The following is a 25502-nucleotide window of genomic DNA, read 5'->3' as shown; positions in this document are numbered from 1 at the left end:
TGGTACCTCTCTTGCGATGCATACACCTTCCCTGCAGCCCCATGAAATACATGGGCTTGTGTGACTGTTCAGCAACCTTACTGCAGATGATTGTTCCAGGTGCAGACTCTCAAAAGCCAACTCAGTAACTGGTACCCAGCATCCAGCCAACTCAGCACTTAACTTTCATTTCTTACTTTCCAGTATTCTGGATTCTGTTCTGTACCCACTAAGACTGATGCAGCTCAATTCCCTCTATGTACCCAGAACTATTCTGATGGCTCTTTGTTCCTACAGTGGCTAAAGTCCAGTAAGTTGAAAACATGAATGGCAAAGAACATTAGAGTCAAGTAGAACCTATGATGGTAAGAAAGTTCATGAGCACTAAAACAATGGCAAACAACACAATTTCACTTGAAAAGGTTTATATAAAACAAGATGGAGGAAGGCACTGCTTGAACATAATGTCTCTAATCTCTTGATATTAACAAAATCAGACTCCTTAGATGTCTACTTGCATAGGCTCTCAGCTCTCCCAAGTGTTTTCCTTCTACAATGTCAGATTTCCTATTGTCTTCCCTAATAATCTAGTGTGATGTACCTTTTTATTAATTCAAGTAGACCATCTCTCTGCAATGAATCGAACACTTGTCGAACAAGTACTTAATTGTGTCATGGATCTATGTGCTCATATAAAAAAGCATTGTACAACTGCTGTGCTTCAGTCTATGTGAGTGCTCAGAAATACAGTGGCTAAATAAAATTTTGGAGAAAATAACTTCAAAAGCTCCAATTATACTTATTATACTATATGTCCTACCTATTCTTTTTTTTTCCTGCCATACCTGTAGCAGGTGGAAGTTCCCAGGTCATGAACTGAACCTGCACCCCAGCAGTGACCTGAGCCTCTACAGTGAGAATGCCAGATCTTTAATCTACTGCTCCACGAGAGAACTCCTGTTATACCTATTATGTACCCTTATATTCCTGACTCAGAGTTAGTTTTTGAAAGCCCCGAATGGATGGGGTAGCATAACATTAAAGAGTATGGAAATCCATGGGAAAATCTGAAGTGAACAACAAATGGTATGGATCTGCTGTCGTGGGAATGAGTGGCTTTTGAATACAAAGATAGAAATGGATCACGAATTATCTCTTTTTTAGTCCATGTTTTGATCAGGTTTTAATTATAACAACCCCCGCCCAACACACACACATTCACAGGAAAGGATGATATAATTCAAGACAAGATTTGCCATATGCAGAATTAACAGACATTACAGGAACAATGTAAAGATGGGCAGGTAAAACTAAAGAATCTTAACCGATATTGAGAAGTAGCAAAATTTAAATTCTGTATCAAAGTGGACTTTAGTAATATAGTAAAAAAAAACCAGCAACCAAAAAAAAAAAAAAAAACTTCAAAAGTTTAGTATTTTTCCCCACTCTAAAAATATAAAAACACACTAACTTTTGAATGGCAACTAAATTATCACTGATTTACTGAAGCACAAGAGGAATAAAGACCTATAATCACCCTAGTTTCAAGAAAACATTTTCAGATGATTATGCTATTCTCAGGTAATAATATTTTCCACTCTAAAACAGAGAGATAAATGCAAATTTAGAATAGACTAAATTGGGGGAAAACATACTAGGACTAAAGAAGGCTATCTTTTAGCTTCTATTCCCAGCCTCTTAAGTTTTGTCATATAAAAATATTTTCATAAAATAAAATATAATTTTATACACAGTCCCAATATTCTCCCTTTATACCTGCTGAATAATAATAATAAAAAAGGAACCTTTCCCACTGTCTGATTGTGTGGAGTGTTTTAAGTGCTCAAGAATGGGTAAATACCCTTTCTATGTATGTAGATGTTTTCAAGCAAAATATAAAGTGTAAGAATTATTAGGAAGAAAACTTTTCTCCTAAGAACCAAAGAAACACAACAATCTAGGTTAAGTCTGCATAGCTCAAAAAATTCAAGTACAGTGTTTCTCCTTTAGAAGGAGTAAAATTACCATAGAGTTTTGGATTCTTTTTCTTTCTTCCTTTCGTTCTTTCTTCCTTTCTTTCTTTCTTTCTTTCACCATTTCTTATAATCTGTTTGGCCGTGACAAAAGAAAACTTTGATTTTTTTTAAATAAAGAAAAGTACTATTTTTGACAGTAGAAAACATTCAAAGCCCACCATATTCAACCTAAATCAGCTTACTCCTACTCACATTCTCTTTATTCCTTTAAGGTACTATGGTGAACTTCAAACAAAAATGTTCAATTTCCCAAAGGCCCTATTTTAAAATATGTTTCTACTATGTGACTCTATCATATAAAATGAAAATACATCATGGGTATGATTCAGAGAAAGTTTCTATGATCTATCATGCCAAAAAGCAATTGAAATGGTATTCTTAGAAATAAAGCCATAATAAGAGACACCAGTATTTCAAAAATGCTTTTGCCATAAATGTAGAAATACTTATTCATAACATAAGGTATACTTATGGCAGGGAGTGATTAAAGGTGTACAGATTTGGAGAATACTGGAATTCATGAGTAAAATAATTCGAATTAATGCTAACTCAGTTTGAAATATTTTTCTGAAAGATGAAAAAGAGAGGGTTAAATATTTGGAAAATTTAATCTTTTGGCCTTGCTATTTAGCTTTACGATACAACAAAAATTTAAAAATTCTGTAGCACCTGGCTAGTCTTCAGAAAAAAAAAAAATAGTTATAAACTTTTTCCAGAAAATAAAGGATTATTCAAAACCCCAAATCAAAGTAGATCTGCACACCTGAGGTTCTACGGTTGCATGCTTCGTCGACTTCATTATCATACTTTCTGAAGCTAACTCTGAACCACATTCAAATAACATCAACAAGAAGCAACAAATGGCTAACAAATCAGCAGCCTGCAAAGATGGTGGCTCCCACAGCAGCTTTTTCCTTATTTCATGATGTCAGTACCTTCCAGATTCTAAGAAACAGAATTCCAAACAGATGTTTTCCCCCATTTGAATATCTTCGAAGTAGAAAAATTACCCATTGTTTTTGTAGATGGTTGGCATACAGGTGAATATAATTTTGTAATAAATAACTACACACTGCCAAAGACATGTCAGAAAAGACAGATGAAAAATACAGATGGGCCCTGAGCAAACGAGAACTCCTTAAGAGTGCAAACAACTCAGCAGCCATCCTGGTTTCACCTTGGCTTTTGCAAAAGCAGCAGAGCCCAAGTTAACAAGCTCTCTGAGTGGGTGACAGAATGAGGGGCAGGTGTGCATGCTACAGCCAGGACATCAGACTTTTATGGTTCTTCTCCATCCACTGGATGTTCAACTGAATGACTTCCAAAGCCTCCTGCACACAACGAAGACGAAAGGTTGCCTCTGACTGATTTCCAAAGAATGCCTGGACCTGTAAGTGGCACATAGAAGTATTTCAAAAGAAGAAAAGAATGCCACATCTTAGGTAACTGTGAATATTCCTTTTCAAATAAACTTAACTTAGTGAAAGCTCTGCTGATGTCTTAAGAGACGAGATGTACTTTAATATATAAGGAGTTTTTACATAGAGGTCCCCATCAAATATGGTAGAATCTGAAGTAATTTTAAAAACAAATTCCCCTATTCCCAAAAGATAAATTTTTAAAATTTAAAATAGAGGAGTTCCTGGAGTTCCCATTGTGGTGCAGCAGAAACAAATACGACTAGGAGCCATGAGGTTGTGGGTTCCATCCCTGGCCTCGATCAGTGGGTTAAGGATCCGGTGCTGCCGTGGGCTTCGGTATAGGTCGCAGATGTGGCCAGGATCCTGTGTTGCTGTGGCTGTGCCATAGGCCAGTAGCTGTAGCTTCAATTCGACCCCTATCCTGGGAACCTCCATAAGCTGTGGGTGCGGCCCTAAAAAGACAAAAAAAAAAAAAAAAAAAAAAAAAAAAAAAACCCATAAAATTTAAAATAGAAAAAAAAAGGGCTAAGTATCAGTAAATAAGATAGAGTCTAAATTTATGACTGGTGCCCAATTTTATTTACCCCTGGAATGGAATTCTTTAAGAACAATTTAATCACCACTTAAAAAGGAACTTAAGATATGTTGATCTTAAGTCAAAAAATTATTTGTATGAAACAAAGGAATACTGTCGAAAATGGAATCAGAAATTTCTCCTCATTGCTGTATATCCATCCTTTAGAAATCATCCCAGTGCAGAATCATTAGAGTTGATGAAGGCAGACAGAGGGACAGGATTTGGCATGAGAAGCCACCATGTGACTTAAACTGAGCAGCCTGAGGGGGAAAGGCTTACCCAGTCTCCCAAACAGCACTTTATACAACCAACCTCAGAAAAATGTGTCCTTGTTGCAAACAGGTGAGTTGATCCAGCCACAATACTTTGTATGGTATAGGACCCCAGATGGAACCTGAAGAAAGGCAAATAGAAGAGTGAAGAGCAAAAATAATGAGTCAGCTTCTGGTAAGCAACGTTGCTGAGTGCAAAGGGAATGCGGAATGTAAGCCACACCTGCCCAAGGCAGAGGATCCCGCCCCTGGGAATAGCGGCTGGCTCTGTCGGGAGATGTCCTCCACACACCTACTGCCAGTGGGAGGAAATGGCAGGCAAAGGCAGGAGTCAGGGAGGTCCAGGTAAATTATTCCATTTGTCTACTCAAAAACTACATCATACACCCAGAAGTGTCATTACCGCTTTAAAAGAAAAAAGGAGCCACATGTGCAGTCAAGCTGGGTGTGAGTTCTTAACTGATCCCTTGGAAGTGAGGAGCTATTTTCAACACATGTAACTAAACAGCTTTTCTGAAACAGTCCATGGCCAAGGCCAAGCTAAGTGAACTAACTGGTGTCAGGCAAGTTTGGGCTTGATTAGTACTTAAGCGGAACACCACTGTTAAATGATTCGCAGTATGGAATTATGTTTACAAATGTGAATATTTCTGGTGTTTTAGTTAAACTGTCCCTGAAGCATTTTTCCTCTCATAGCAAAACATAACTCTTATGAACCAATCCAACCCTGGGAACTTCTTTCAAATGCAGAGCCCGAGAATATGAAAAGTCAGTATCTCTGAGAAACTTACTTCTGAACAAGCGTATTCCAGTTTTCTTTGACAAAATCCCATGCCAGTAAGTGTCCAGGAAAATGTCGGCCCACTGTCCTAATGATAAATGATAGCTTTTGGGTGCGAATGATGTCTCCGCTGAGGCTATTTTTCATTAACCTGAGGAGCAAAGCAGATTTAGCTTCCAAAATAATTATTCATGACTGAATTTAAACCAGTACTGGTCTCCTAACTAAAGCCCTGTGGCAATTCAGGAAATACACGTTTTTGGGTTAGTCTAACACTCATTAATAGAGTGAAAGCTTGTCATTTTCTTAAATGAAGGAAAAATTCACCAATGAGATAAGCTTAAATATAGGCTCATATAATAATAAATAGTTCTTGACATAGTAAGGACATTTAGGAAATAAATTCTAGTACAATTTATTTTAATTCTGAAGACTGATTTTTCTCTCAAAAACTTTGATAATTTGAGTAGGGAGATACCTCATTACTCTTAAAAAACTGAGCTGTTTGATATGAAAATGAACATACATTTCAGAATATACTCAATAAATGTATCAATACTTCATGTGTACTAGGTAATGTTCTAAATTCTTAAACAACAATGCTTGAAATAGGCCATTACTACATATCCTGGTTTTATAGTTTAAGAAGCTGAGGTTATGTAATTGCCCCAGTTACACAGTTAATAAATACTACGGCCTGGCATTTGAACCTAAGCAGTTCTCATCTATCTCATCTACTGTGTATTATTATGTGATAATAAATGCTCAGAGTGAGAAAATACACACCCCTAAAAGAATGAAGCAGTGTTTCAAACTGGGAAAAAAGCCCAAATGCTCCTCAAGACATGATGGATTAAATAAGCTATGATAGAGCCATGTTATGGAATATTATGCAGCTACTAAAAAAAGAAGTAGGCTTTATTTTATTTATTTTTTTCTTTTTTCTTTTTTTTTTTTTTTTTTTTTAATTTTCCCACTGTACAGCAAGGGGGTCAGGTTATCCTTACATGTATATGTTAGAAGTAGGCTTTATGAACCGATATGGCAAATCTCAAAGAATGACCACTCACTGAAAAGAACATCACAGAACACTGGGTATAGTATAAACCCGTAAATACACAGGACATGACTGACACTGTTAACAGAGAAGGGGATGAGAGCAGAAGTGAAGGATCAAACGAGGGATATTTTCATGTTTTAGTCCATCTTCTTAGGTATTGCTTAAATACTTTACGGTGGCAACTGATCAGTGTATAACTAGCTTAACAAAATTATTACTAATTTTAAAACAAAACCTTTTCTCTATATGCTTGGATCAGAGGCTGGCTACTACTTTAAAGAAAATGACTATTTACAATGTATCCTTTGGAGAGTGGGTATGGGAAAGTGAAAATATTTCTGGGACACTCTTGTGATTTATCTGAGCAAAATTATACAAGAGAAGTAACAAGACCCAAACACCTCCCTCCACCCCTCTTCCTGGTACTGACTTCCAAGATACTGCACATTTCTCTTGGCTACTTAGAGCTCCTCTCCCCTGCCCCTGCCTGTTCTTCCTGTCAGGGGGTGCTACTCAATGTCCTTGCCCCCATGTCTGGGTCTTCTGCAGCTGAACATGAAAAAGGAAAAGTCTGCCAAATTCACATTAAGGCCGTGTATAAGCTTCTACACACGGTCTTTTTCTCAAGTGGCTGCATTTCCAAAATGACAGCCAGGACAGAACAATGCCTTGACCAAAAAGAATGAAGCCCTAACTGTGGAATGAAAGATAACGTGCCAAGGGAATAAAAACGTTTTAAGCAGAAAGCAGCGCTGTGACCCTCAGCATCTCCAATCCCTGCTGGGAAAAGCACTGTCTGCCTATGGGTATGGGTCCTGAGGTGAAGCCCTGCATGTGCGGGCCCCTCACCACACCGTTGAAGTCAGGTGTGGCCTGTGAGCACAGGGAGGAAAAGGGGGCTTCCCCACACGAAAAGCACAATGTTTTATGCTTCTGGTTTCTACAGGTCACTCCTTTGTTGGTTTCATACCAGTAAAGTTTCCATACATCCTCTGAGCTGGCAAGAGCTTCAAGTATTTTATTCTTCTCTGCTTCAGAGCCTCCAGAGACATATTTGCTTAAGAGGAACGACCAGCCTTTGTCCGTTTTTGCTCCAACCTTGAACACAGTCGTCATGACATCAGTAGGTAGGCTATAAGAGAGGTGGTCAAATATGAGAAGAACAAGAAAAAACCCTGGATACAAAGGCAAGGAATTGACTGGTGGCAGTGTTTTGGGGGACAGAGCAGGTAATGACAAGAAGACTCCTGACTACACAATACTCAAGAAAATGATTAATTCAGTGGCTGCTACTTTCCTAGTGGTGTGACTAAAAGAACACCAATCCAGTTAAAACAATAATTATTCACTGTGAACCCACAAAGACCCAGGCAGGCAAGAGGCTGGACACTGTGAGGGAGAAAAATGAGACATGGTCTCTGCCCTCTGTGAATTCATAGGCTATCACCAGTATGGAACAGTAAATGTATACATCATGATATGTTGTGATAAGTTCATTTCCATGGTAGAAATACAGCAGCAAATGTAGAAGGAGGGGTGAGCTGAGGGGAAGGAACTCAGTTTTCTGCCTTTATTAAGATCTCAGAGCTGGAGAGCACCTGCATGGGTTATCTAAATACCCCACCCCAACTCTCCACCTGATGCTTGAATATTTTTCCATAATGTCCAGTAAGGAACCTGGAGAGAACGAATCATCAGCAAAAAGATTTCTACTAACTGCACCTGCTATGTTGTATGCCTAAATTACGAGAGACCTGTTTGATACCTCTCAACCACTAAGATGGCTGCTAGCAAAACCCAGAGGATAAGTCTTGGCAAGGATGCAGAGAAACCCTTGTGCACTGTTGGTAGGAATGTAAAATACTGCAGCCCCCATGGGAAAGAGTATGGGGATTCTAATAAAATTAAAAACAGAACCACTATAGGACCCAGCAATCCCACTTCTAGAAATATATCAGAAAGATGTGATGCAGGGTCTCAAAGAGGTATCTGTATACCTAAGTTCAGAGCAGCATTATTCATGAAAGCCTCAAGGTGAAAGCAACCCAAATGTCTATCAGTGGATGAAGGGGTTAACAAAATGTGGTATATACCTACAATGGGTTAGTCAGCCTTCAAAAGAAAGGAAATTCTGACATATGCTACAGCATGGATGAATTTTTTTTTTTTTTTTTTTTTTTTTGCCTCTTCTAGGGCCACTCCTGCGGCATATGGAGGTTCCCAGGTTAGGGGTCTAATCGGAGCTGCAGCTGCCGGTCCATGCCAGAGCCACAGCAACGTGGGATCTGAGCCACATCTGTGACCCACACCACAGCTCACACAACACCGGATCCTTAACCCACTGAGCAAGGCCAGGGATTGAACCTGCAACCTCATGGTTCCTAGTCAGATTCATTAACCACTGTGCCACAATGGGAGCTCCAGCATGGATGAATCTTGAGGACATTATGTTAATGGAAATAAGCCAATCACAAACAGACAAACACTGTATGATTTCAATGAGGTATTGAGAGGAGTAAAACTCCTGAAACAGAAAGTACAACGTGTCTGGCTGGAGCTGGGGTGAGGGGAAAATGGGTAGCTGTTGTTTGGGTAAAGAGTTTCAGTTTTGTGAGATCAAAGAGTTCTGGAGATTCGTTGCACAACAATGTGAATATACTTAAGATACTGAGGTGTACACTTGAAAATTAAGATACTAAACTTTATGTTTTAACATTGTGACCCAGGATGTAAAGTTCCTGGCCTCAGGGTGTGGTGTCAGGTACAGAGGAGGGGGAGCAGTCATGGGAGCAGAAGGACACCTCACCTCTGAGTCCCATTCGATGCCATCCAATCGTTAAACAGCTTCAGGGCAGCAGTGCTGCAGTTCTCCAGGTCATGGGTGCAAGCAAAGTCCAGCAAGACCGACCGAAGCTCTCGAGCAGATGGGGTGCCCTCATCAGTCCAAGTCTGCTGTTGGATTTGGCTTTGAAGCAACTTATATACCTTGGTCTAGAAAGACAAGATAGATTATGAGAGAGTAGTAATAATTAGGACAACCAGAAAAATTGGGACAACTAGATCTCTTTTTTCCAACATTTACCCAAAGAGAAAAAAAAGGTGTGTGTTGGGGGGGGGGCATAGATATTACTCACTAAGTACCAACTGACATGGGAGGCCCACATACAGCTGGGATGAAGCCATTCAATAACAAAGACTATAAATAAGGCTGCTGTAGCCAAGAGGGACTTAATCACAAAAGACAGAGAGAATTAATGACTTCTGTGCAGTAGGGAACCTTTCTTTTGTGTGTACTCAGCTATAAGTTATTTTTCTATGAAAAAGGATCACCTATAACCACTGCTGGAAGGAAGCTGGAACTTCCTGACCTTGTGACTTTAGAATCTGTAAATCCATTAAGCAATGAGAGAAAAATATACTTCTTTCCTGAGAGGTAACTGTTTAAGTTTTTCTGAATTCAATATAAAGGAATACTTTAAAATATCACCTAGTTTGATGCTATAACAAATTAATCTCCATCAAATTAGCAAGCAAATGAGGCCTGCAGGGGAGAATAAGTTATTTATATATATATTTTTTGTTCTCCTTGCCTAACCTTTTATTTAAAAAATTTTCAAACCTATTGAAAAGCTACAGGAATACTAACATGAATACTCATATGCTAGATTCCCTGGTTTAACACTCATACATTTGCTTTGTTTCTGTGTGTATAACACACATATACATATATTTATTTTCTGGTTTTCGCTCAACCCCATGAAAGTAAGTTACAGGTAATCATATTTCACTTATAAAAACTTCAGCATGCAATTCCCTCCAAAAAGAACATTCTCCTAAGTAACTGTAACAGCACACTTAAGAAAATTAACCATTATTCAATAATAACTTCTACTATTAGAATAATTGTTATAATTACTTTGACTCAGATGTCATTCTTATATGTATACTTGTAGAATTAAGAAACCAACAAATCTCTTATTCCTTTTTCATCTCTTCACAAAACAAAAGGGTGCAAGCTGTTCATAGTACACAGAACTATTTCCACATTGCAAGCTGTAGTCCGAGGGGAGGAGTGAGGGCACAGGGGAGTTCAAATATTATCATAGGAAATATGTATTTATGAATATCACTGAAAGGAAAAATTCTAATGTAAAAAATGCTTAAAGGTATTTTTCAGAAAGCTTTTATGACTACAAATAAGGAGATTCAAAATGAAGACAATTTATAGTCATGCCCCACCCTTGGGGTTCTCAGCACAGGGGGGTTTCTTCCCATGGGCTCTTCTTTTTTTTGGGGGCGCCACACCCACAGCATGTGGAGGTTCCCAGGCTAGGGGTCAAATTGGAGCTGTAGCTGCTGGCCTATGCCACAGCCACAGCAATGCTGGATCCTTAACCCACTGAGCGAGGCCAGGGATCGAAGCTGTGTCCTCATGGATGCTAGTCAGGTTCATTTCAGCTGAGCCACAATGGGAACTCTAGCCATGGGCCCTTCTTATCACCACTGTTACCATTATGCCTCATCTCAAGTACCATGGATGACCACATACCACAAAACCTTTAAACCCCAAATTAGTGCAAGTTCTTCACAGAGCATAATATTCTTCTAGAGAGCCACTGTTTACTTAAAATGAATCTGGGTCAGAGAGAGTTTTAAACCGCTCAGGCCATTTTCTCAGACCTTCTCTGAATAAGCCCCTTGTGGAGCTGACTATGAGAATGGAAAAAAGAATCCATGCAAGAAGGACTCAAGGTTTGTGGTAAAATGTCAACTCCCTTTTGTTTGTTTGCTTCAAAAGCAATGAAATACAGAACAGACACCTTGCAGAACGTGTGAATGACAAAGCCTGTGAGTCATCGGGAGGATGTGAAATCAAAAATACCTGCCAAGCCGACAGGGCAAGGAATGCAAAAGCAATCAGGAGATCCTGCCGGATACACACCACTGCACTGGCGCATGCTGACTTTCACTGGCCTGACCTTCTCAATGGCATCATGAGAGCAAACCAGCCCAAATGACTGATGAATAAAACAAATTTGAAAGCTACTCATAAATGTCAAACAGAGACAATGGAAGCATGGGAGAAAAAAAAGAAGTCAGATACTTGCAGTACCATTAAAAAACTCAATGGAGAAAAACAGCAAAGATCCTTGAGTGTTTACTCAAAAATAAGAAGCCAGTGGGGCAGCTCCCACCGCAGCTCAAGTGGAAATGAATCTGACTAGCATCGATGAGGATGCAGGTTTGATCCCTGGCCTTGTTCAGTGGGTTAAGGATCTGGAGTTGTCATGAGCTCTGGTGTAGGCCAGTAGCTAACTAGAGCTCCAATTAGACCCTTAGCCTGGGAACCTCCATATGCCATGGGTGCAGCCCTAAAAAGACAAAAAGAAAAAAAGCCAGTGGGGGCTGAGGTCTGGAGGGGGATCGCATTTGTGAGTACTGGAAGTAAGGGAGGAAACCTGACACTTAAAGATGCTAACGCTAATTCCTGAGCACATATTCCATTAGCACTACAGAGTGTAACTTTATAGTTATTCCCTGTATCAAAGAGTCAAGAGAAAGTCTCCAAATGGTTGATTTTATTTATTTATTTCAAAAAATTTATTATTTTTTTCTTTTTTTGGCTGCACCCAAGGCATATGGAAGTTCTCGGGCCAGGGATCAAATCTGAGCCAGAGCTGTGACCTACACCTCAGCTGTGGCAACACCAGCAGCAACAGGCTGGGGTAGAACCAGTGCCCTGAGAGAGACAAGCTGGATCATTAATCTACTGCACCATAGCATGCCCCCTGCCCCTCGAATAGGTGATTTTAAACATGTTTCAAATGATAACATAAAAGAGTAAAATATTTTATTTAAAAAGAATAATTCTGTTTTTAGAAAACTTGGATTACAAAATATCATTATTACAAGTAATCCAAGTTATATTTTTAATATGTAAATCACAGCAAGTGTTTCAAATTATCTTTCCTATTTAGAAATAAAATTAAACCTGTTTTCTCATGGTTCTACATTAATTTTTTGCAATTTAAATTTATTAAACAATAGCATTCACTCCTCTGATTTCACAAAGATGGCTGGGAAAGGGAATAAATTGATGAATTATACAAGCTACGTACACTGGATATGCAATAAAATACAACAATAACAAAATGATTTTAAAAATAAAATAGACAAGGCAAGATGCTGGCACTTATGTATTACATTTTGATTTACTGCTTTAATTTTATACTGATGTACTCAAGGAGTTCTTTCTTGGGTCAACTGAGCATCTTAAAACTCAAGTGTCAGCTTTTACTGCAAAAGGTTTATCCCGCCAATCCCTCATATGTAAAAGAATGACAGACTTATATGTGATGAAAAAGGATTATGACTGAGATCAGGTTTTAGCATCAGAAGTGAACAATCTGACCTAATTCAAATGTGCCTCCAGACTCTACCTATCACAACACCACAAGAGACATCATAAAATGTATATATAGGTAGTATGTGTTATGTGGGCATGTGCAGCCTAAGTAACAAAATGACCAAAAAATGTACATAGTGCTCTGGTGACACAGACTTTACAATTAATTAGACACAAATACTATCTGAAGATTGGATCTAAGGACTCAGAAAGGTCTGCCATTCCAACCTCAACTATAGTGTGTCATATTTCCTATTTTGAGATTTTCACACTACCAGAATGCCCTGAGATTAGAGTAAGAATTTTAAAGAGACAGTTTCTCCCTCTTGAATTAAAACTAATATGACTTTTAACTAACAATGAAGTGCATGAAGACAGTCAAAGGGCCTATGGTCTTATGAACATGGACTAAGCCTCCTGCCCTTGCCCTCTAACCACCAGTCCCTCAGACCCTACCCTAAACTATGCTCTGAATAAACACATACCTACCCAGCAGACTGGAAATCATCATTTGGGATGAAGATGCAGAGTTAGCTGGGTGTCAGCTTTTTGAAGTGAGTTCCGCATCTGTGTTCTCAGCCCAGGGGGAGCTTGGGGTGGGTACCACGTGCTTCCTGACACTAGACCCGCAACAGAGTTCATGGAAAGAGGCTGGCAGAAGAGTGGCTTCTGCCATCATGAAATTTAATAAGGCTTCCTACTGGTTTTACTTTAAAAGGTCAGTTTAAAAAAGGGAAAAAAAAAATGAGGGCAAGAAACAGTTTCAGTTTTTCCAACAAAAGGGTATCGTTTGAAAGGTGACATTGCTAGAACCCTAATTTAAAATACACCCACGTAACACATAGAGCAGACTTTGGAGTGGAACGCATCTGGGTTTGAATTTCAGCTTTATAATTTACTAGGTAAGTGACTTTATGATTATTTAGTCTCCTCATCTACAATGGGGGTAGAAGTGCCTACTTGGCATTGTGTGAGGCATAAACGCGGTAATCTACATTGAACACTAAGCAGGGTGTGCACATATAATAAGCACTGAAATGTGCTTGTTTCTGGTATGTTTCACTCCTTTATTCATTCAGCATTTCTTGAGTGTCACGGTGGGCTGGGTCACATTCCAGGTGCTGGTTTTTATTAAGGCTGGTAATTGAAAGCCTTATGAAAGAGAAGTATGATAAACTTTTTGGTAATTAGAAGATAGCTCAGAAATCATCTACAGAAGCATCTCACCTATGGGTAGTGTTGGGGGTCCGATCAGAAACTTGTGAGGGAGATGCTTTTCAAGCTCCACATGGCCCCCTGCCCTGCACTCCCTCCCGTCACTGAGATCAGGCATGCGACAAGGGACGGCATCACAGGGGATGGCACCACAGGACAGTGAGAGCCGCAGAAAAGAGGGTGTTAAAGAGAAAGGATGCAATCCAACCTCTTCCTTTTATCAGCGAAGACACCAAAATCCTAAAAGACTTATTCGGATTCCTAGCCCCACACTTTCTTCTTTTTCCTGAAAGCTGTCTTATGCATGGTCCTTGGAAAAACTGCCTAGTTTATAAAGCAAATCTTGCTGTCAGAATGTGATCCAGAGAGTTAGATAAGATAAAGAATCCATCGCTCCTTCCCAAGCTTTTGAAGACACAGTCAACAATTAAATACCAAAAGACTCTAAAATAACAACTGCTAAGATCAGGCAATTGGTTTTTTTAAAAAAGGTGAAACAGTCTCCAATACCAAGGCTCCTTTAATGCTTTGCGGAGAAACTGCTATTGGCCAGCAGCATCACCCCTAAGTCACTTATCAGAGAGGACTCCTAAAACACAATATTCTCCATACAAACAGGACTGCAATTTTATAATGACCACTGGAAATGAATGGGGAGCACAACTCTGCACAAGGGCCCATTTCAAGCATTTATTATATAAATATAAACCAAGATCTGAATAGAGAAATTTTCTTCTCATGTGAGCCCATTTTGACAGCAGTGTCAGAAGTCCATATTTGATATTCAAACAAGACCACACCATGCTAACCTTTTATCAACTCCTCATGAAAAGAATAACATTTTAGTTCAAAGTAAAGATATCATAACTAGAAAAGTGACGAAAATGGAAGTTAGCTGGTTGCTTTTCCAGTACATGACTGCTGAATGGAACATGAGTAACAACTAAAGGCAAGCAACAAAGGCAACCTGGCAAAAAGGTGGACTTACCACCAGTCTTGAGGCCACATCCATGTATCCCACTTTTTCAAGGAGGTTATAGATGAGTTCTGTCTGGAAGAGGGCTTCAGTGATGGGTGCAGTATAAGTCTCATTTCTAAGATAATCAATCAAATCAAAAGCTCTCTGGAGAGGCACCTTGCCTATGCTAAAGGATAAAAGAAGAGACAAGTAAATATGCTGAGACAGTATGCATGCTAAGAAAGAAACTCTACCGCTAGCTGAAGGGTCCTGAAATCCTAAAATTTAAGCTCTGAGCGGCATCTTGTAAAATTAGACTAAATATTATTACCTTTGATTAAGTTCATGTGTGTGACTCAAGGTTAAAGATACATTTCAGGAGAAAGATAAACAACAGCTCAGCATGTGTCTTCTGTAAATCACCTGTACACTGCTGCTGACTCAGGAAAAGTTATACATCTTAGGTTAGAAAAGATGAAGAGTGCTAATTTTATTTAGTAATTATTTACATTTACCAGATGAGATCACAAAGAGGATATGAATCAGAAAGAAATTTATTTGCTATTTGTATGGGAGTTTGTCACACTTGTTAAGGGAATTTATGGTGAGCACATTTAAAAAATTAACTGATTTAGGTGTTCTCTTGTAGAGCAGACCGTGAAGGATCTGACGTTTTCACTGTAGTGGCTCAGGTCACTGCTGTGGTGTGATTTGATCCCTGGCCTGGGAACTTCCACATGCTGCAGGTGCAGCAACAACAACAACCACAAAAACATACACACAAAAAACCCACCACCACAACAACCATTTTATAGAAATTATAACAATGATATCTGAGATAATATAACATCATTTCATTAAAAAAAAGAACCAAAATAAGAAGGTTAAGAGCAGTCAGAAAGAACACATTTGAATATTCCTTGAGAAACATTAATCTTGTTATGTAACTATTCACTATGTAGCTGATGTTTCTATATAGACACTAAAGACCATGAAAGCAAGGAATATGTCTTTTGCCTTTCCAGGCCTCCAACCAAGATGAATTAGACCTAACTGCCACTACATGCTAGTTCTTTCGAACTGTTTTTCTAAAACGCTCTCTTCCTTTAAGAACACTTGTTTGAAAACCAAGACTAAGATCCAAGCCAAGTATACCTACCCTGCAAGTTCAAAGATGTTGTTGATGAGGCTGGCTCGGTCTTTGTCACTCAGGACATAAGGATTTATTTTCAACTGTTTGATCAGTGCTTCCCAGTCGGCGTCTGCATAGTGTACTATATAATAGCCGGTCATGTCTATATTGACCTTGACCCACTGCACTTCTTCTGTGAGATTGATGACATCTAGATACAGACCAAAAAGTGAGAGAGGGAAGCTAATAGGGCAGGAAAAATATTACATAGATGTTTTGTTTGTTTTAAAGTTCTATGGTATCATTTTTATACTTAATATTCTATTAAACTAAATGTCTGCCTCCCAGGGCAGTTATTTCATGTTAACAAAGGTCACCTCTCAAATCATTTAACAATTATTTATTTAACAGTGAACAAAGTAGACAAACGCCTTCTCTCATAGGTCTTACAATCCAATGTAACCAGCCGAGCAGAGTATCATAAAAAGGCTGTTGCTGGTAAAGGAAAATACGTGGATGCACAGAGGAGAAATGCTTCACACCCTAGAAGAGGTTAGGAGAGGTTTCTTGGAAGAAATGACATCGAAATTGAGACCCTAAGCTATCTAGGTGGTGTTAGCCAGGAAAAGGGGGACCCTAAGTATTCAAGGTCCAGAGAGAAAGTACACATGGTGTCCATGCACTGAACTGGCTCCCAAGTTCATCATGGCAAGAGGAGAAAAGCAGGGAGGCAGAGAAGAGTGTGCAGGGTGAAGCAGTTGAGGAAGAAGTGAGACAACCACATAAAATGGGTTCCATCTCAGCCTTTGTCATTGGTTAGGTTAGCAAAGGAAGAACAAAATCATTTTAAAAAGTCACATAATTCAAAGCTAGCAAAATAAACACCAGGGAATGATTAAGGTCTCATTAAACACAAATAAGAAATCATTGAGTTAAAATAACAGAAAACTGATAATGTGCTTTTAGGGCTCCCACTATTACATATATCAACGCTGAAAGGATTAATGAAGTTTATATGGAATGATTTCAATTAATGTAAAATTAATGAAAGGCTAACAAATATGTGACTATAAAAAATATTGCTACAGGGAGTTCCCTGGTGGTTCATCGGGTTGGGGATCTGGTGTTGTCACTGCTGTGGCTCTGGTTACTGCTATGGTGCGGGTTGGATCCTTGGCTGGGGATCTTATGTGTGCTGCAGGTGTAGCCAAAGATATTGCTACAAAAGCTGACTATAATATATATATATTCACATATATATATGAATTTTAAAAATCTTTAAAATTACTATACCAAGAAATGTCCTTTAAAGGTGGCAACAAAAATTTAAAATAAAGGTTAAGGGTATGATTCTAAGCATCTTAAGGCTTACTATTTATTAGACTATAAGCCCCATGAGCTTTTATTTTCTTCACTGCTAATGCCTCAGCACCTAGAACAATGTTCCCAGCAGATACTCGAAAAATACTTGGTAAATTAGTAAATGAATGAACAAAATAATTATGTCATCGTAAATGGTTTCAAACAAATCTAAATAAAGTTGGTAGATGTTTATGATGTAAGTTTTCCTCCCCATTTTAAAGTATAGAATACTAATTTTTAAATTATAAGAGAAGAGAAGAAATAAGAAAAATAATCTAAACTCAACCAGAAAGAGCATTATAGGGTGTATTAATAGGAAAGATTAATTACATTAATAGGATTTATTCCTTTTATAGAGCAGAGTGTAGTTCTAAGGAATATTTGTGATGGCAAGAGTAGCTGCTCCAAGTTGGAGACATTTTTAACAAACCCATGACTGATGAAATTAACTACCATTAGCTCATGCAAAAATATCAACACTCTCCAAGTCACCAGACACAATTTCCTACAGAGCTTTGATTAAGAAAGGACCAGGGGAAGAAGAGCTAAAGCACTCCAAATCTCCTTTTCCCAAAAAGAGAAGGCAAGGAATGATAAGTGTGGCAATTTTCCCATTGGATGGAGAGAGGAAAATATTGAAATTTAGAGCATCTTGGCTGATAAGCTGCTTGCCATGTTGTAAACCCAGCCAAGTCCAGATGGTAGAGAGGAGGAACACAGCTGGGAATGTACTTGAAATTACCGCTGTCATTTTGATGACAGAATATAAAGCAGTGCAGCCAACAGCATGGAGAGCAGAGTTATCATTTAAAGAATCAACAGATTAGTCTCTTTCAGGTCTTCTGAATGATCTAGAATGGAGGACCTTAAAACCACAGGTAACAAAAAATAATAGCTTTGCACACAAGGGAGGTAACGACATCCTGCAGCTTAGATGTAGATGAGGCTCCCCTCAGATGTTTTTAATTTATTATAATCATTAACAGATCAACAGTTCAATTTTCACAGTCCATTGAGTGGTTAAAAAGATTGGACAACTCTAACGTTAAATGGCAAAAGCCCAGATGAGGTAATCTAATAGTGATTTCAAAAAAACATTTGTCAGTGAGTTATGAAAATCAACTACTGTTTTATAAAGAACCATTAAAGCACAGGAACAAAAAAAATAGGTTTTTACTACAAATCTGCAAAATTTCCTGTGTAGCTTGCTCCAGAGGCTAGCATGATACATGCAGTTGAACCACATCCCCTCCTGTTCAAAAGCATTCCTTTCTCCAGCGCCCCCTTCTTCCCCTTTATTTTATTAGCAGGAAAAGGCAAGAGCAGGGAATGGCACATGATAAATATCCTATCCTAACTACATGCCCTTCCTCCTTCATCTTTTTTTCAATTGCCTTTCATTTCAATGACAGGTCCTTTAGTTTCAGAGAAATATTTTTGGCACAGTGATACCCTTTTAGAAACATGAATGTTCCAAATTAGATTTAATTTAAAAATTTCCTATAGTGAAAGAGCTTAGATCTGAATAAAATGTTGGAAGAGAAAGAGAGAGAAAAGTGGAGGAGGAAAGAAAGGAAGAGAAGGGAAAGGGAGATGCTATTTTAGTATAATTTCCTCAATAGGTAGTTTCAAAAACTGGTTCCTTTCAGCTCTTCTTAGGCACAAAAACTATTAATCATTCAATATCCATGGTCGTGGGGGAAAAGTGACAAAAATACTGACCACATATAACCTCTACATTTGACTGAACTAATGGACTAACTCAGCAACCCCGGGGTTAGAATGCATGGAAATGTACCACAGATTTAACAAACCATCAAGGTAACTCACTGTACTAAAGTCATATGGCATAAAATAAATGTCCTACATTTATTTTGAGAAAAGAAAAAAATAAAATAAAATTCAATTAAACCAAGACTGGTTCTCAAGAGAGCATCAGGAACCAAGAAGACCCAACTATCCTCAGGGTCAAACACTGTTTTTGAGGATAGACATGGTCGGTGTGGACTTTCAAAACCTGAACTGCCAGGAATTGAACTGCAGCAGCAGCAAGGTAAGTAACAGATAAGGAAGAGGAAGTGGCAGACACTGCTTTCATCAAACATTGGCTTAGTGCCAGCTCTAGATTAAACCGATCATATTATAGCACATTTCATATATTCCCCTCTACTAAGAATATTTTCAAATGAGGAGGAACAAAAGATATTATTTCATCGAGCTTTGAATCCTCTTTTCCTAGAACTTTTTATAGTGAGATCTAAAATTGAGTCACTTCATTATACACTAAAATTCACTCATTCAATAAATGTTTGTGTGCCAGCTGGGTGCCAAGGTTGCAAAAGTGATTCGCATACCCAGTATCTCCACCTTCAATAGGGGATACGTCTCACATGAGGATAGAGTTAAATAAAACAGTATTTACAGGATATTAAAAATAGAGGAGTCTAGAATATTAAAAACACCTAAGTAGGGCATCTAACCTGTCTTGGGGTGAGGGAGGAGTGCTTGATGGGTGAGCTGAGATCTGAAGAGTGAATAGGCATAAAACCAGGGAATCTGGAGACAGGAGTGTTCTTTCAAAAGAGAAAACAGCACATGCAAAGGCCCAGAGACAAGAGTCAGTATGGCATATCTGTGCAGTGTGCCAGGTAAGGGCTTAGAAAGAAAAGGCTACAGCAGGAAAAAAGGAGCCTAACTTTGGGATATGAATCTCAAAAAGAGTTTAAGAAGCTGACATAGAAACCGAGCTAAAAAGTAGAAGGCTAATACGGTGTTCCTGTCATGGGCTCAGTGTTCATGAACCTGACTAGTATCCGTGAGACATGGATTCAATTCCTGGCCTCGATCAGTAGGTTAAGGATCTGGCTATAACCTGTGGTGTAGGTTGCAGACTCAGCTCGGACCCCACGTGGCTGTGGCTGTGGTGTAGAAAGTTAGCTACAACTTTAATTTGACCCTAGCCTGGGAACTTCCATATGCTGTGTTTCAGCCCTAAAACAAAAACAAAAACAAAACAAAAAAAAAAAGTAAAAGCTAATACAAGCGTATTTATTATTGTCCAATTAGTCCTAATACCACCAAAACCTTAACTACTATTGTACTATTGGGAGGTTTGCAAAATTTCCTTATTGGTCTCTTTCAACTAAGGAGATGGGATTGTTTTTTCTCTTAAATCAGAGACTATCCAGCCAGGGCCCACTTAAAATATGGAGTTTTGTTTTTATCAAAGAAGGCAGCATTTCCTTGCACCTCCAGCTATATTAATCAAAGATATGATGACATCATCAACTATCCGTAGTGTTTTAAATAATGAAATTGTTTTAACAATCCACTCTAGTTAGATTGAAATGCAAGTGGTATACTCATATATTTCAACTGGCCTTATAAACTGTTACCACACAACAGAAGGGCAACCTGGAAATATGTATGAAATCACAAAAGGTAACACAATCTTCATTTTTGAAAAGCATTCCTATGAAAAAGTTCACGTAATGAGAAAGCATTTAAGACCCCAAATTTTATTGAGGCATTTTTTAATAGATACAAATGATAAATCAGGCATCCAAGGGTAAGGGAAGACTACGTCAGCTACTGTACATGTTAAGTTAAAAAAAAAGTTAAGATACAAAGATCACTTTTATATAATAGTATCAACCAAATAAAAATATGTTTAAAAATGATTAGAAAGAAATAATCAAGAGAGTAGATGTGATAGGGTACTGAGATATTTTCTCCATCTTCTGATTTGATGTAATGTAGATACGTTTAAAAATTATTATTATTATTTGTCTTTTTGTCTTAATAGGGCCACACCCGCGGCATATGGAGGTTCCCAGGCTAGGGGTCTAATTGGAGCTGTAGCTGTGCCAGCCTACACCACAGCCACAACAACGCTAGATCCGAGCTACATCTGCAACCTACGCCATAGCTCACGGCAATGCCAGATCCTTGATCTGCTAAGCGAGGCTAGGGATTGAACCCGCAACCTCATGGTTCCTAGCCGGATTCGTTTCTGCTGAGCCACGACAGGAACTCCTAAAAATTATTTTTTTCAATAATAAGATTAATAATGATAATCAAAACTTACATAGCACATAACATGTGTCAGGCGTTATTCTAGGTGCTTCAAACAAATGAACTCAATTCTCATCATAACATTATGAAGTAAGTATAATTACTTTCTCCATTCTGTACCTCAGGGAATGAGGCTCAGAGAGGTCACCTAACTCACCTAAAATCATATGACAAAACCAGGTAACCTGGCTCCAAAGTCAGATTGTCACTAAGCTACACTCCCCTCTCAAAAATATAGGACTGAGCACCAGATCCAAATTCAAACAAGAAATTTTTCCTTTCCTTTAAATCTAAAGTATCACTAATGGTTGCTGCAGAATCCAAGAGCCTCATACATTTTCAGGATGTAGATGAAGAGGATACATGGTGTGGCATTCAGTGGTATTTAATGGGTGGTCAGAAAATGCATTTCAATTGCTTTTTATAGACTCCTTGTGGATCAGCATAAATAATCTTTTTTTTTTTTTTTTTTTTTTTAAGGGCTGCACTTGTGACATATGGAGGTTCCCAGGCTAGGGGTCGAATCTGAGCTGTAGCCACTGGCCTACATCACAGCCACAGCCACACCAGATCCAAGCTGCGTCTGTGACCTACACCATGGCTCATGGCGATGCCAGATCCTTAACCCACTGAGAGAGGCCAGGGATTGAACTTGCATCATCATGGTTACTAGTCAGATTCGTTTCCACTGAGCCATGACAGGAACTCCAGCATATTCAATCTTTACATTGTATTATCTCCCCACAATCAAAATTCCTTGCCCTATTTCCTCATTATTAAAAAATGTACACTCTGTTTATAGGACATTCTGTAATAATTATTTACTACAAATCTATGTCATGAATCAAACTTTATCATAGCTAAGAAGCATCTAGGGTGCTTATGAAAATGCAGTTGCCCAGCCCACCCCTAGAGAGCGGACAACAGAGTATACTTCAAGAGATGGCTCTAAATGTACTACTACTTTACTGTGTAACATAAAATATTTCTCTAGGATACAAAAACACAGCATTTGCTATATTCTACCAAGACTGCTAGCACATTCGGTTCATTTTTTTATACCTATTTCACACGACTAAGAAAGACCAATTTTATGCCTGATACATACAACCCAATGTCACTTTAGTCATATCTTGTACAGGTGTCTCATAGAACCAGCTCAGAGACTGCGAACACTGGAAAGTATCATCTCTTTTCTGCTGCTTGGTCAGATTTTTAGAAAATATGTTGTTTCTAAATTTTTTTTATCAGAAAAGTGTGAATTAGAGCCAAACCTGATTTCTCGTCCAGTAATGATACCGATCGATGTTTTGAATAATTTCTTCCATCAGTGACATAGGATAGTGGAATATGCCATAGATAGCTGTTAAAAGAAAACATTAAAAGAATTTTACTCTTTACAATATTTCAGTCAGTTATGCATAATCTGTTGGGTTTTTCTGAGGTGGGGAAGGGAAGGTGACATCTTTCAAGTTTTTCCCAGAAAGGGATAGTCTTGTTAGGTTTCAAAACACTTAAAAATACTTTAACCTGAGGTTACAAAAGAAATAGCAGGGGAGAAAAGAGGGCACGCACCTTGCATCTGAAGGCTGAATTTCAGGCTTCATATTTAAAGAGAATCTTTCTTGTTGTACAAGAAGTTCCTTTCCCTTTCTTTGAACAGTCACTAAAGGAAATCCTTTCTGCAGGGTCCAGGTTTTCATCATTTTCTTTACATCTAGTGTTTTGTTTGTGACCTATAGAAAAAAAGATGAATTATTTTTCCTTAGAAGTAAATAGTCAAAATTTTACAGTATCTTTCCCTCTTTCCCTACCATGTTCTCTAAAGATGACATTTAATGATAATATAGAAAGGAAGCATAAATGCTGAGTTGAATGTACATTTCTACTCTAGGTAAATGAGTAACTGCTAAAAGGAAAGTAACCTGTAACAGAGCTAAGTGATAACTTGAGACAGTGAGAGAGACACGGTGCTGAAAAAGCAGAACCATGACATTAACCAACTGCATGTTCACTAAAATCCCTAAGAAGGTATACGCTTTCCTTCAGGTCACAGTACTACCATTTAGAAGGTCTGAATAACGATATACAGTCTAGAATTAGAAGCACTGCTACTCATTCCTGTGAATCAGTGAGGTCCAGATTTCTCTTTTTTCCCCAGCCCCTCTGCTTTCACAAAAGTTATGGTTCATCTTTTAAGGAAGTCAGTCTATGGGAGTGCCTGGGAGCAGGGAGAGCAGCAGCAGAGGAGTGAAATACAAACAGGTTGGCTGCCCTGACTTTAGGTATGTCTAGAGAACAGTGGAGAATGTCTGTCATGGTCACAAACTCTTGTTCCATAAGAATACGTGAGTTTAGCTACAAAATCTAAAATCCAGTGTCAGAGATTTGCCAACCCTCTAAAGCTCACTTTCCTTAAGATGTCTAATAACAAGTATTAAGAAGCAATTTTTGAAGCAGGCGAGTTGAATTTATGATTCAAATTATTTTTCTAGCTTACCTATGGATTTCAATGGCAAGCGACTCAAATCATCAAGTACTTAAGATGTTTCATAATATTACGCCCCTCTGGCAGGACTTACCCCAATCAACATATACCTATTTATTTAAAGCAGAAAAAGATAGAGCAAATCTTCCCAAATGCATTGTGTTGTTAACCTTACATTTCTCAAGGCTCTGATCAATTTATTTCTGGACAAGGCATTGGGAAGAAAACAGGCTTGCCCCAAAGCCAGGAAACAGGACTGAAGTGAAGATGCCAGTGCATAATTTGATGTGGATGCTGAAAAACCTGAGGATAATGTTAGGGACTAGGCTGGTACAGGTTAACACTAAGATGCAAAAGTTGAAGTCAGTGAGGAAGGCAGAAATATATTCTAAATGTCAGGAGATAATACAATAAGTATAAAGTAAATACCGTGGCATTCAAATGAAATGCTACTACATGATAAGAGGAAAGGCAATGATTTGGAAGCAATTCTTAGTTAATAAGGACTGATCCTTCTCAAAAAAGAACTCAGAGAGTTGGGAAAGGTGTATGTCCTGGGAAAAGGGTTAACATCTAGACGACACCAAGTTTCCAATAAGGCAAGGAAGCAGAGAGAGCATATGGAAAAGATCCAGAGGAGAGGTTCTTAATCCAGGATCCATAAAACTTTGAAACTGAGTGTGATATTTTGCATATCTGTGGTTTTTCTGGGGAATATGTCCAGAATTTTCATCAAATTTTCCAACATGTCTGTGATCTTCCAAAACATTAAGAACCATTGATCTGGATCAGGGTAACAAATTCAAATACTTATAAGGGTTATGCAGTCAGCATATGTGCATGATGCAGGCTGGGTAAAAAGCAGAACTTGTAACTAATTACACTGCTTGTTAGGATTTGTAGGCACAACAAAACAACAAAATCCAAACAGCAAAATGATCTAAGGGCAGTACGCTGCCACGGCAGCCAGCTGTGTTACATCATCTACTTCAGAGGAACATGGCCACAAGAGATAGGAGGATTCATAGGGCAGAGGATAGAGCAGAACATCACGAATGGAAGGAGGAAAAAACTGCAAAAATGTAAGAATAGGAAAAGAGATTTTTGAAAAAAAATCAAATAGTGAAAATATAGTAATGCACACTAATTCAGCAAGGAGAACTTTCCTACAAAGTAGGAATGGAGATTAAGATACAGGCTAAAGATGCTTACACAAGGCCTCACACAATTTTTTCAACCATTAAGACAAGCACTTCCATTTCATGACTTTCAATACTGTGCTCTACTCATAAATATTTATATATTAAGCTCCATTCCCCTCCCTCTTAAAATAACTATGCTTATTTACATACTTGATAAAAATATAAATAGAAGAACTTCTCTCTTACTTTAAGAGCTAAATAAAATATCCAGGTCACTTACCTCATTAAAAGTATCCCACAGATCATCACTGTGAACAGATGCATAGCTATGATTATGCAGGTAAAGAACAACAGCATGTTGAAATATATCTTCACTAAGATAAGTTTTCAGCATCAACAAGAGAGAAGCTCCCTATCCCCCAAAAAAGAAAAAAAAAGTCAAAAAGGAAGGAAAATAATACAACATGTTTATAGAAATAAGAAGTTAAACTTCAAAATACAATCATTCTATGCATATACATAATATGGACAATATTCAAATTGTCTTAAAAATTATTTTAAGAGATTTGAAAAAGCATTAATGGAATAAGCTCCTACGT

At 38.3% G+C, this 25502-nt stretch overlaps 1 protein-coding gene across 1 annotated transcript in view; it reads right to left on the bottom strand.

Moving 5' to 3' along the window:
• Positions 1 to 2637: 2637 nt before the first annotated feature.
• The window catches only part of LNPEP (leucyl and cystinyl aminopeptidase), a 92846-nt gene continuing 69981 nt past the window's right edge, over positions 2638 to 25502 (bottom strand). The window contains 10 exon segments of the mRNA NM_001105291.1: positions 2638 to 3403; positions 4326 to 4407; positions 5077 to 5217; positions 7097 to 7258; positions 8933 to 9117; positions 14736 to 14892; positions 15865 to 16048; positions 22548 to 22636; positions 22849 to 23009; positions 25184 to 25315. Of these exon segments, the coding sequence (NP_001098761.1) occupies positions 3272 to 3403; positions 4326 to 4407; positions 5077 to 5217; positions 7097 to 7258; positions 8933 to 9117; positions 14736 to 14892; positions 15865 to 16048; positions 22548 to 22636; positions 22849 to 23009; positions 25184 to 25315 (1425 nt within the window). The 3' untranslated portion in view covers positions 2638 to 3271.

This window comes from Sus scrofa, chromosome 2, assembly GCF_054392235.1.
Source record: "Sus scrofa isolate SSC_HxYL_T2T_F1_AM1 chromosome 2, Sscrofa_HxYL_maternal_Yorkshire_Landrace_v2.0, whole genome shotgun sequence".
Lineage (NCBI taxonomy): Eukaryota > Metazoa > Chordata > Mammalia > Artiodactyla > Suidae > Sus > Sus scrofa.
The sequence above is the reverse complement of the archived record's forward strand: the minus strand, read 5'-3'. Positions and strand labels throughout refer to the sequence as shown.